This window comes from Pogoniulus pusillus, chromosome Z (genome assembly GCF_015220805.1).
Source record: "Pogoniulus pusillus isolate bPogPus1 chromosome Z, bPogPus1.pri, whole genome shotgun sequence".
NCBI lineage: Eukaryota > Metazoa > Chordata > Aves > Piciformes > Lybiidae > Pogoniulus > Pogoniulus pusillus.
The window spans coordinates 32,744,659-32,758,031 of record NC_087309.1 but is presented as its reverse complement, the minus strand read 5'-3'; the positions used below and the strand labels follow the sequence as shown (position 1 = coordinate 32,758,031).

The following is a 13,373-nucleotide window of genomic DNA, read 5'->3' as shown; positions in this document are numbered from 1 at the left end:
AACTAGCACACACAGAAGGTTAGAGATTGGAAGGCACCTCCAAACATCATCAAATCCAGCCCCACTGCCAAAAGCAGGGTCACTTAGGGTACTCTACACAGCAATCACAGGCTCACAGGCTCACAGGATGTTAGGGGTTGGAAGGGACCCAAGGAGATCATCGTGTCCAACCCCCCTGCCAGAGCAGGACAATACTATCTAACACAGATCACAGAGGAACACATCCAGACAGGCCTTGAAAGGCTCCAGAGAAGGAGACTCCACAACCTCTCTGGGCAGCCTGTGCCAGTGCTCTGGGACACTTCCAGTCAAGAAGTTCCCCCTTGTGTTGAGGCAGAGCCTCTTTTGCTGCAATTTACACCCATTACTCCTTGTCCTATCCCAGGGAGCAATGAGCAGAGCCTGTCCCCCCACTCCTGGCCAGCCATCACATATTTCATAGAATCATAGAATCAACCAGGGTGGAAGAGACCTCCAAGATCATCCAGTCCAATCTATCATCCAGCCCTATCCAGTCAACCAGACCATGGCACCAGGTGCCTCATCCAGTCTTTTCTTGAACACCTCCAGGGACGGTGACTCCACTACCTCCCTGGGCAGCCCATTCCAATGGCAAACCACTCTCTCTGGCAAGAATTTCCTCCTAACAATGTATGGAGTCTCGAGGGAAGGAGACTCCACAACCTCCCTGGACAGCCTGTTTCAATGCTCTGTTACCCTGACTGTAAGAAGCTTCTCCTCTGTTGGGGTGAAACTGTCTATGTTCAAATTTGCACCTGTACATCCTTGTCTTATTGCTGCAGACCACCAAAAAGAGATTGGCCTCATCCATTTGACATCCAGCCCCCAGTATTTATAGACATTGATCAGATCCCTTTTCTGTCTTTTCAAGATTAAGGTAAGCCTGTAAACAATAGCTCTACTGATGGGAAATCAAGGCATGTTTCTCCCCTTTTTACCTAGTGTTGCCTACTTGCAACTTCATGGTGAAAGGTTCACTCCACCAAGAGCAAAAAACAGTTCTGTTGAAAAATTCCAGCGAAAGTTTAAAGGCAAGACACACAAATTGCTTGTCAGACAATTATCACAGTATCACAGTATTATCAGGGTTGAAAGAGACCTCACAGATCATCAAGTCCAATCCTTTACCACAGAGCTCAAGAACCAACAAGAGTTTTTTATATTTCATAAGTCTTTTTTGTCAGGGGTTGTCAGTACGTATTTTCCAGGCTTTGATTCTCTTTTGTATGAACTGATCATAAAGAAATAAATTATGATACTTAAAAATGCAATAACATGCATTTTCAACTTTTTTTTAACAGCATCTGTAAGAGACTAAGCTACAGATGAGCTACACATATGTGTGTGGGGTGTGTATGAGTAAACTTGATGAAGCTGCTGAGTAAATGTTTTAGCAAGTCACACCCTTTAAGTATGCAAACTGACATAAATAGAAACATCCACCGTAAAATGTTTAACATTCTACAACAGGATTTTCAAAAGCTGAAGCTTCACTTCACTTCTGCTGACAGAGGCACCTTGTAACATGGGAGATGATGGGATGGGGGAGACTGAAGCTTTGTCTAAGGGAGGGTACATCTTGCAAATGATGACTAGAGAAGAAATGAGATGCAGGGCTTTTATTCTTCCCTAGTGTACTTTCCCAGCCTCCAGCTTTTTTATATCTGTGTCTTTTATAGCCCCTGCTGATTTCACCCCTAACAATTTATCTGATTTTTTACAGTAGTTAAAGGCTATGGAAACTGTGTCACAGTTTAATTATGTGTTGTATGGGAAACCATGACCTTTAGCTGGCTCAGGACAAATCAGCCATCATTCCTTGTTCCCTGGTGACACTGGTAAGAGGACAGTGCAATATTGCCCATCATTGATTTTCTCCATGCCACTTATAATTTTACAGACATCCATATCGTATCTCCTTCCAAGCTGAAGAGCCAGTCCATTTAATAATTTGCACAAGGACATCCATCCACGGTTATGGAGACCTTGGTGCTTCCCATAGTGTATTTGCAGGTTGAAAAAAAGGCAGGAATAAGTCTGTGCTCCAAATGAAGATTTTGAGTTCTGCACCCAGAACTCAAAGAGAAGATATGTGCTGGCGTTATGCATTGACAAGTTAAAAACTTAGATCCCTGCTCTTTGCTCCTTCAGTGCTAATCAACTTGAGTTTTGTTGTCATTGAGGGTATTTTTTTGCATAGAGCAAGGTATTATAACTCTACCATCAGCTTGTTGAATGCTAATAAATAATTACAGACTTCAGTGGTCTTTTGTAAGGAAACAAACTTATTGGAAACATGTAGGGATTGTTCACTTACGGTAAGGGGTTAGCAGCTCTTCAAGGGCTTTTAACTGCTTCGGTGGTTCTTTAATTATGAGCAAGTTTGAGCATAAAGCAATCAAAAATTAATTTAAAAAACCTAACAAACAAACAACCCCCCCACCCCAAAAAAAAAAAATCACAAAAAAACCAAACCATTAAAAACTTTTTGTCTAAAGAAATAGCTTTTTTGTACTGATAATTTGCATGTATGTTTTTTCTCCTTTATCCCCTCTGTTATTTCCAAGTCTTTTGACTCCATCCATTAGTGTATTCAGACTGAAATAAAATGAAGAGTGACAACACATTTTTTCCCATAAGAAATTTCCCTTGGGTCTACAGCAGAAAAAAAAAACCAAACAGTAAATATGCTCTTAGAATGTTACATTTCATGCAGGTCACACTTGTGGATGCTGACAAAGCTTCTCTCACTTTCTGATAAATTTATTTCCCTAAAATCATTTTTTCTGTTCTATCATGTTTAGGCATTTTCTTGGAATTGAGTCATGAATTTTGAGGGAAGGAGAGTTTTTGATTTGCATAATTTAACCTCTGAAAGAGATGAGTTTGAGTTCAGGTGCTAATGAAATCATGTTTGAATTAGAAAAAAGATTTAATCCTTGTTTTCCTGCTTTAAGTAAATGACAATTTTCTTCAGCTCTATTTGTTGCTTGGCTCACATCACATAATTTTATTTATTTTGCGTAGCTATATGCAGACACAAATACTGGGGTGGAGGTTGGATTCTTCTGGTAACTGATGTTTTTTGCTCTAAGCCTTCATTTAGATGTTATCTGTGAAATGCTCTTCCATAAGGAAAGTAAAACAGAGACTACAGCAATTTTCCAGTGGTTCTGTAGCAAGATTTGTCTGCAGTTCTGCATTGCTTATCCTTGGTAAAAAATATCAACAGATATACTGCTTGCATGTGCAAGAAATCAAAATTAAACAACACACCCACCCACCCACCCAAAAAAAAAAATACTTCTAAGCTTTTCTACCAGCATATTGTGTGTTGGGTGATGTCATGTTGTACTGTGTGCTATACTACCACATAGAATCATAGACTCATAGAATCAACCAGGTTGGAAGAGACCTCCAAGATCATCCAGTACAACCTAGCATCCAGCCCTAGCCAGTCAACTAGACCATAGCACTAAGTGCCTCATCCAGTCTCCTCTTGAACACCTCCAGGGACAGTGACTCCACCACCCCCCTGGGCAGCCCAATGCCAATCACTCTCTCTGGCAAGAACTTCCTCCTAGCATCCAGTCTATACTTTCCCCGGCACAACTTGAGACTGTGTCCCCTTGTTCTATTGCTGGTTGCCTGGGAGAAGAGACCAACTCCCACCTGGCTACAACCTCCCTTCAGGTAGTTGTAGACAGCAATGAGGTCACCCTTGAGCCTCCTCTTCTCCAGGCTAAACAACCCCAGCTCCCTCAGCCTCTCCTCATAGGGTTTGTGTTTCAGGCCCTTCAACAGCTTCATTGTCCTTCTCTGGATATGTTCCAGTACCTCAACATCTCTCTTGAACTGAGGAGCCCAGAACTGGACACAGTACTCAAGGTGTGGCCTGACCAGTGCTGAGTACAGGAGAAGAATAACCTCCCTTGTCCTACTGGCCACAGTGTTCCTGATGCAGGCCAGGATGCCATTGGCTCTCTTGACCACCTGGGCACAAAGAAGCTCAAATTCAGGCACAATCTTATTAGCCCAAGTTCCAGCTGATTGTATAATCAACACTGCACTTGACCATCAAAATTTGGTTCTGTGATTAAGAGACTCAAACACTTGTTTCTGCGGTCAGTCTGATTGCAATTTTATCTACCTACCTGTGGTGGTTTGGAACTCAACACTCTAGTCTGGTTCTAAATTGTAAAGAAGAAATAGGCACTTTCTGGGCATATTTGAGTAAAAGGTAAAATAAAGCAAGGGATAGCATACAAAAGAAAAATAATGGTAAGTCCGGATCATTCCATTCACTTGCTGGATTAGTGTACGGTTTGCTGCAATTCTTGTCCTTCCTGCTTCTTCCCTATGTGATTCTGCTTTACACTACTCCCCTATCCTCTTTCCTGCCCTGCTGGTGTGTTTTGTTTGTGGGCTGCTGGAGGGGAAGAAGGAGGCTCATGGTAGCCCCTTTTGGGTTTGTCCCAGGGGATGGGGAATAATTGTGTTGTTTCTGAACTGTAAATAATTGTAAATATGTGCAGATGTATTTAGTATGTATTCACTGCAATTTATGCTTCTAGATTTTAGCTTGCTTTTAAATATAGCTTTGTTTTGCTTCTAAACTTTCTGAGCTAGTCTGGTGATTTATTTGGGGTGTAATTTCAACCCCTCATACTATTTTAAGTCCTAGATGTTTTAATGCTCCTATCTGTGTGTTAATGAGATTCCAGAGGAGAAATATATCACTTGTGAAAGAGCGTCATTTGTGGAGGACACATGTTTTGTCTGACATGCCAAATTGAGAGCACTTGCGAGAAGCTTTCAAAACTTAAAGATGTAGCATAGAGACCAAAAAAAGTTAATATTTTCATCCAGTACTCTGTAAACATGTCACAAAGGAACCAGCTCAAGGGCTGAAACAGAAGACCAGCTTCTTCTGAATTCAGTCTCTGACATTTTTCATAAGAACCCTAGGCAATTTGTCATTCTGTACTAATTCAGATGTATAAGCACTTTTGCAGGACAAATGTATTTGTTCTCTGCATAATGCACATGAAACTCATTCATTTCATTTCAGATTCAGTTTCAACAAAGAAAAAGTGAATTGTCTGACATTTGAAGAGAAGGGACATTTCCCACAAAAAAACCTGAAAATATCCCAAAATAATAATCTGATCATTTTGAAAAGAAACAAAACAAAACAAAGTGATGCTGTGGCCTTTGAATCTCAATAGTGGCTACCAGGGCAGGGGGGGGGGGGGGGGGGTGTGGGTAGGAAATCTCACATAGTTTAAACACAGACTGAAGTTTGGGAACTTCTACAATTCTATGAAATGAAGGCTGCATATGCAGAGGACTGCAGGACTGAGCATCCCATGTATATCCCCATCTCTGAGCTTCCTGGCATGCAATGAATTATTGAGGTCTTAACAAGGGCAGGTACTCTTTGCAGCATGAGTTGCGTGCACCAGATGATCAAAATTCAGCATGAAGAAGTGCACACAGACAGCAGAACTCTTACCGCAGCTGTTTCTGAATCTGGTGGACTTTAACTCTTCTTGTTGCTTGACCTGCAGGTTTTCCAGGGAAATTTTGACAATGACACTCACCGCAAGAACGTTATTGACCCTCCGATCTACGCCCGGCACATTCGCATCCTCCCGTGGTCGTGGTACGGCAGGATCACCCTGCGGTCAGAGCTGCTGGGCTGCGCAGTGGAAGACTGAAGCGGGTCTCTGTCAGACATCACAGCTGCTGGTGTAGCTAAAAGTCCCTTCGTAGAAGAAACTGTGCAAAGCCTGTAGGATACTGAGTGGGTTTTTCATGAACAAAAGCTCATCATATGGTAGGCCGCTAACTGTCTTTTGCAAGGAAGTCTAAGCCTGCCCTTTAAATGATCCAATCCGATTTTGTCCTTGAAATCTGTTAGTGTTGTCCCTTCTGCTGTGGAATTATCTTTCTAGTTTTCCTCTGAGTCGTTCACACTAGCTGAAACGTGTTAGGGAAAAAACAGCAGCATCCTTTTTACAAGGGAAGAGAAATAGCATGACAAAGCTCATTTGCAGCTTTAGAAACATTGGGCTGACGAGTTCTTCATAAATCATATTGTCATCTTACTTGCAAGAAGTGATACTGCAGCTTTTAGCAATAAGTTTACTTGGGGATGACTGCATTATAGTAATTGTGCCTATCAAACACTGTCAGTATTTATGACATATATTTTGGAAGATATTTTGTGGTACTGTAAAACATGGTACCTGTGATATTGCGAGCTACCTTTCATCACTTTAATTTGAAAAGCAAAGTCCACACACCTAAAGGGTTTTCTCAACTAGTGCTTTTCCTCCTCTATTTTGCATGCTAGAGACATGACCTCCATCTTTTCTGTTTAGTGTCACCACCAATGTTATTTTCTTTGAAAGAGGCTACTTGTTTGCATACAGAGCAAAATCTGTTATCAGAGTATTGTGGAATTAAGAATTTGCCAAAAGTTATTATTTCTGTTGGAGATGCGCTATTTCAAAGAGGCCCAGATGAGACACCACTTGTGTACCACACTTCTGGTGCCTCATCATAAGTACCCATGTATGTAAAAGGCACACAGTGCATTGGAAGTCCTAAGCCTGTTTTGTGACTTGCCCAGAAAAGAGCACACAGCCCTAGATGGAGCTTCCTGCCCAATTCATTCAGAAACCTCTTAAATTTCTGTGATGTTGTGAATATGGGGGTGAAAGAATCAGGCACTAGAAGACACAGAGGAGGAATGACTCCCTTATTGCTAGATATCTCCTCAACAGGCTCTTCATATGGTGGTGTTCTCAGCCTTCATCCTAGGCATGAAGACAAGAAGTGTTGCAGGAGTTCACCAAAGCTGGGTCCTTGGCACTCTTAATACTCCCAACTATGTCTTTTGAGACATTTCCCAGTAAGCCACAAGGCATCTGTTTTTTATCTTGCTTCATCTACATGCTGTGTTGTTCATACATGCTGTGTTGATTTAGTTTGATTGCCAGCGTGGACCCCATTTTAACAGCTAGGACCCCATTTTAACAATTAGGTTTTAAGATGAAAATTGGAAGAGCAGGGGTGATATTCTCCCCTGTGCCTCAGTTTCCCCTAACAATGGAGATAACGATGCCAACCTTTGTACTCTTGAGTTTCCTTGAAATGAAGTGGTCTATGACTAGGATATAGTAACACCTAAGTCTAAAAAACTCCTGAGACAAGGAGCAAGGGGTTGATTTATCTGAAACAACAGCAACTGCGATTGCTGTTGCACTTCTAATTTCATAACATGCTGATGTGGAGAGAGATAGACAGACAGAGAGATGGGTAGATAAAAATACAGCTGCATGTTTTAACAAATGGCACTTATTTTTTGTCTCTTACATTCTCACCAAAACACTAAAGTATGAACCTGGGCACTGCTTCCCAGGCAAACTGCTAGTCAGCCCACAGTCTGCAAAGGGCAAGGTTTACTTTGGAAACAAAATGGTTTGGATTCAAAAACCTGCATTCAATCACACATTCTCCACCACAGACAAAATATATGATCCATTGAACTGTGAAAGACTCTAGAATAGCAGCCAGGAATTTTACATGCAAGAATTGGGGATATATTGGTGGCGGTTTTCTGATAGTGTCACTTAAACTGTCACATTTTAACAAACAGAACACCCTGCCTCTATAAAATGACTTAATCCTTAAACTGTATTTATACAAGTATTTATTTTATAAGGCTTAGACATTTAAAAACTTCTTTAAAAAGAGTCTTGTAAAGGTAAAAGTATGTGTAAGAAATGTTGAGGTCTTGTGCAACACTGCTAACTTTGTTCTTTATTTTTTACTTTGTGCTGCATAACAAAAGCCACTAGACTGTTACTGTCTTGTCTGTAACTGTGTTAACAGCATTCCTTAATGATGTATATATAGAGTGGTCTTCAAGCATAGTGAGTGATTTTAAAGAGAAAGTCAATCGTGATAGTACTTCTGAAGAGCAAAACAATTCTGACCAGTGGAGGACAAGTGTATTCATAAATTACCAACTGCCCATGCTTTGCCCTTAAGGCTCTGGGAGGAAAAATGTTTATAAGGCATGCAAAATATTTAAAGAGGTCCAAAATCATTTTCCTATTGTAGGAGATCAATTAACCCTGAATTTGATTACAGAGATGAGAAATAGCATGCAGCTTACTCCTTTAGTCACCTGTACCCAAAAAAATGGAAGGCCATTTCAGGAAATTAGGCTCACAAGTTTACCCACCTGCTTTGATGATCCTTTGAAATACTTGTTATGCGTTCTTAAGTGATTTTTCTGTGTGTTTATTCACCTTTTACAACTTCAGTTACGGTGTTGAAGTAGTCTTTCTTGATTTAGTAATTTAATTGTTATTCATTCATCTGCATATAAAAATAGTGATCATGATAGTTAAGAGAGTAACTTCATTTTGTATTAATTTAGAGTATTTTTATCCTTGTCTGTTGTGTCTGCTTTCATCTGCCAGCAGTCTTCACAACCTGCAAAGAAAGCTCCATACGTTGTCAACAGCACTCTCTGATAATTCTTAGAAGAATCATATACCAACGTACTGGGGCTTTGCTAATTTGATTATTCCTTAGCTACTGAGAAGCTTTCTCTAAGTGATGTTGTGCAGCCATAGTACCAATTTCTACTCCCAGTGTCAGCTGTATAAGTCTGAAATAGCTCTTGATTTCTAAGGAATACTTCACATTAAAACCAAAACCACCACAACAAAAAAGATAATCAGTTTATAGTCCAGAATTATTTTTTTTTTGCCTTTAGTTTTGTTTTCTTGTCTTAACCAACACCCTTGAAGGTTCAAGCCAACTTATAAAGTACATAAAGTAGCATGGCTGTTCTCTCCTAGACAAAGCAACTGGCATCCCAAAACCAGAAATAATTGGAGAGTAGCATAAGTCCCTTTAAGAGGGGATAGAGAAACACTCTGAAATGATCCTTGGGTTCTGTATTAATTGTAACAATGTAATTGAACAAGACTGAAAATGTTATCCTAATTAAATATCACCCCAAACCACGTATTTTTAGGCAGATTTCACCTTTCTGTAGCTCTTTAATGTGCTGTGTTTATAGCCTGGGAAATAAAACACTGGCACAAGGCTCTGTTTTATTTGTATTCTGTTAAAGGGCTTATCAAGTTAACTGGCTCTGGTTTTGAGGTTGACTTTCTCTTTTGGAATGGCTGCATACAAATTAGTGTCACTTTTGAAGACTAAGGATACTAAATGAGTGTATCTTTGCTATACAACAAATATGAACTATAATATTTAGTGCTGGCTGCAGATGTGTCAGTAAGTACAGAAGTATCTTGGACACAATGACCTTTGCAACCTTTCAAGCTGTGTTAATTATTCAAATGGTTTTGTATATACTTAAATCATGTAGAACAATGTAAAACCAGTATGACCTTGTCTAGTATTCAAACTTAACAATAAAACTTTTGAAAAATGAGCTCATTTTTGAAGCACTTACATTGCAACACCTTGAAGGACATACAACTTATCTCAGGCACACTAGCAGCAAATGTGGAGCAGAGATATGATGTGGCATTTTCCTGGATTCATTCTTGGGGTCTTTGTGGTAAGTTTGTTTCTGTCAAAATCAGCAGTGGTGCTGCACTCCCTTCATTGTGTTTCCTTTGTTCTTTCAGATTAAAAAAAAAAAAAAAAGGCAAAGGTTCTAGTGAGTCTAAAAATATTTTCCTATCATGCTGATCTAGGAGTGAGCACCAGAAATGTAAACTGACAATTTTATTTCCTTTAAGTCAAATTTCTTGGGATGTTTAGCAATCCTTATCCTTCTCCTCTGCACTCCTGCGCAGGCAAATTAATTTTGGGGAAGATAAAGAGCAACTGCCAAGCAGACCCGTTATGAGGCTTCCAGCAGAGGTGCCACAATCCTCACCTCTCTTCATTTTATTTGCTGTGTACAGCCTCCTCCTCCCCAAGATTTCTCAGTTAACTGTATCATGTTGGTATCTGAAGAACCTTAGGGGTTGAAGTAGCACATGTAAATGCCATTTGATTCCGATTTTAAACAATAAGACTTTTACAACATATTTTGTATACTTAAGAGATATGAAGCTTTAGTGGTTTACTCTTACTGATCAAGGAATCATAGAATGGTTTGGATTGGAAGGGACCATAAAGTCACCTAGATACAACCCCAGTGTCATGGCCAGGGCCACTAGCTGAGGTTGCTCAGAACCTCATCCATCCTGGCCTTGAATAATTTCAGGGATGTGCCATACACAACCTCTCTGGGCAACCTGTTCCAGTGTCTCAACTCCTCCCCAGTAAAAATTTTCTTCCTAATATCTAGTCTAAATCTCCCATTTCAGTTTGAAACAGTTAACATCTCATCCTATCACTGCACTCCTTACTTGATAAACAGTCCCTCCCTGTCTTCCCCATAAGATCCCTACTTTTATTATTTTCTTTCATATCTGTTGCAGTTTCTATTCTCTCAATAAAAAAAATCTTTTGGAGATTAAAAACCATCGACAAGCAGACACTGGTGTACCTTGTCTGCCAAATGTGCAGTCTGAACACTAACAACGTACCATCTGTCAATGGGCAAGTCACAGAACTGATGTTGCGATTTTTTCTGATTGCGTATCTCTACTAGTCACAGAAATGAGAATATAAAGATGCATGCAGGCATACACACACACACACACACACAGATTGTTTTCATTGAATTATGTATTAGCACTTCAGTTACAGACTTCTGAAAATAGACATCTTGAAACTTTCTGACTTAATTATAAATTGCAACTCCTTCATGAAACATGGGGCCTGTTCCTGGAGAAATGAAAGTGATTTTTCCTCTCATTCTTCATAATGTGGATACCCACAATCTCTAATGAAGACAACGAGAGAAAATAATGAGTAATTCTCTTTTGAATAGCAACTATTTATCAATGTCCACCCTCCCATACATGTTGCTAATGAGCAAAGGGATTAACATGAATATTAACACCCTACAACAGTATGAAATATGCAGTCTCTGTTACTTGTGTGGTAAATACAATGACACTTAACTTTGTACCTTGGATTCAAACAATAGGAGGTTAACTTGTTCACTTGGTGATCACTAAAAGACCTGTGATCACTCAGGCTTATAAACTAGGACAAAATAGAAGATAATGTTACTGATACAAACTTTATATATATATATATATATAAGTGTGTGTGTCTATTTTACATAATTTTCTTGAGAGAGAGATACACTTTAGGATGCAAAAGACTGCTTTACATTAAGCATATAAAACATGATACGCAGACTTGTATAGGACGTCGTTGCATAGTTTGTAACAGCTTATGTCACAGATTATTGTTCAATGAAATGTATATGTCTTAGCCTTTAGGGACAGGTAAGTGTACACATCTAACTGCCTCTGAACTTGAGAACATGGATAAATGCCTTGTTTTCACCATTTAGCTTGCTAGGAGTGAAGCAAAATATGCTTTGTCAGTATACGCTAGTAACAATGCCTGTTGTGTTTTGATGTGCTATATGTCAACTGAGAAGTGGGCTCCACATGTAGGGAAATGTATGGGAAGCACACATGACTACTGAAATGCAGATGTGGCACAGCAGACAGGGGGAATGGTCAGAGCACAGCCTATTCATCACTGTAATATTTCTGATGCTGCATTCTCACTGTTTTATGAGCTGATGCATTGTGGTTGAAGTTGCAGAACAGATGATAGGTCAGTAGGCACACTTCTGATGGCCACAAGACTAGATGAAGGATATCAGCTCTCAAAAGATGATAGGAAAGGTCACAAAACATTTGCATCAGACTGGAAAATCAAAAGCTGGCTAAATGAACATTTTGAAATATATTGGTTTTCTGTGATGCTGCAAGAGGTCAGTAGGAGCTGTAAAGAAATGTATTGCCTTGATGACAATAAATACAATTAAATAAACAAGCTCTGGCATAAAATATGAATGTGACCCATTGAAGCAGATTCAAAGGCCTGTTAAAAAGTGATACAACATGTTCTAATGGAAGTGAGTAGTGTGGATCAGTACACTATGCACTACAGCATATGGACATGCTGGTGTAGTGTATGTCCTATGCTGTGAGAATGAGTAAAACAGAAAGAAGGTGACTACATTTCAGTGTTGCAATTCCTGCAGCTCTCCAATATTTATACAACTGTCCAAATAAATCTACAGAGCATCAGGAGACTCATTACTGAGCCCAGAACTTGTTACAAAGGGGAAATTAATTAATGTAAGATGATATTTTCCAAAATTAATATTGTTTATTAATTTTGCTATTCAGAACTCTCACCACCCCTGACCACTAATTTTGATAATATTTTGGTTCTTACATGGTCATAGAAACATTCTATGGCTAATATCTAGATCTAGTAATAACCAGCAAAATATATAAACATTAATTGAATTGGAAGAGAAGATTCCTGTGGTCAAATGCCGCTTGCGGTCAGTGTACCACTTGCCCACTAGATGGACTCGTGGAGCTCTTTCTGCTTATGGCAGAAGGCAATGGTGAAATACAAAGAGGCTTTGAAGCATTTACACTCAAATTATTACTATCAGACTTGCGGGGGCTAGCCACAGATCCAAACAGTGCCCAAATGCTTTCAGGGGACTCTTGCCTCGTCAGCCACTGACATGTGATTCTTCCCAGGCTTCTGGGGAAAAGAGGCAGGCAATCTCTGACCTTGTCTCCTGGCTTCTCTGAACGATCTGTGTACGTCCAGGACTTCTAAGCAGGACTTTCAGATGTAGAGGCAGGATGTCATGCAATGTACAGTCTCAGCATGATGTCAAGCTGGCCACACAGGCTGATCACAGGTAGGCATCCAGGGTCTGCTCCTGGCAACTCATGACAGTGGATTTTACCAGCAAACAATAATACAGTAGACAATTGCAGTAGGCAATACCACACCACAGCTGAGCACAGCAGAGAGAGCACAGCTGAGCACAGGGGAACATGTTGCTTACCTGCATATCTCCTTTCATCAATGTGGGCCGAGATTAATTGCCCTTGGACCCAGAATAGCCAATCAGAATCACAGTTGGCCAAACCTTACCATATTAGGCAAAGCCACAGGCTCGCTTTTACCCAAATTCAGGGAAAGCACAGGCCTTGCACTAGGCAGGCACAAGCTAAGTGTGTGTATCTTGTTTACCACAGGACCCTGGGCAGGCCAGATTCAGTAGCTCCAGGTTCTTTTGTGTCTTTTTCCCATGCTTGCCTCTCGTGGAGCAGAAAAACATGCTTATGTAAGCCAGGATATGTATTAAGCCTATTTTCATAGAATCATAGAATCAACCAGGT

The 13,373-nt window shown here is 40.1% G+C and overlaps 1 protein-coding gene across 1 annotated transcript in view; it reads left to right on the top strand.

Annotated features, from left to right (window-relative positions):
- Positions 1-11,991, top strand: part of EDIL3 (EGF like repeats and discoidin domains 3) — a 374,122-nt gene extending 362,131 nt beyond the window's left edge. Inside the window, exon 10 of the mRNA XM_064140587.1 lies at positions 5,592-11,991. Within this exon, the coding sequence (XP_063996657.1) occupies positions 5,592-5,741 (150 nt within the window). The 3' untranslated portion in view covers positions 5,742-11,991. The remainder of the gene's footprint in view (positions 1-5,591) is intronic.
- The last annotated feature ends 1,382 nt before the right edge of the window (positions 11,992-13,373 follow it).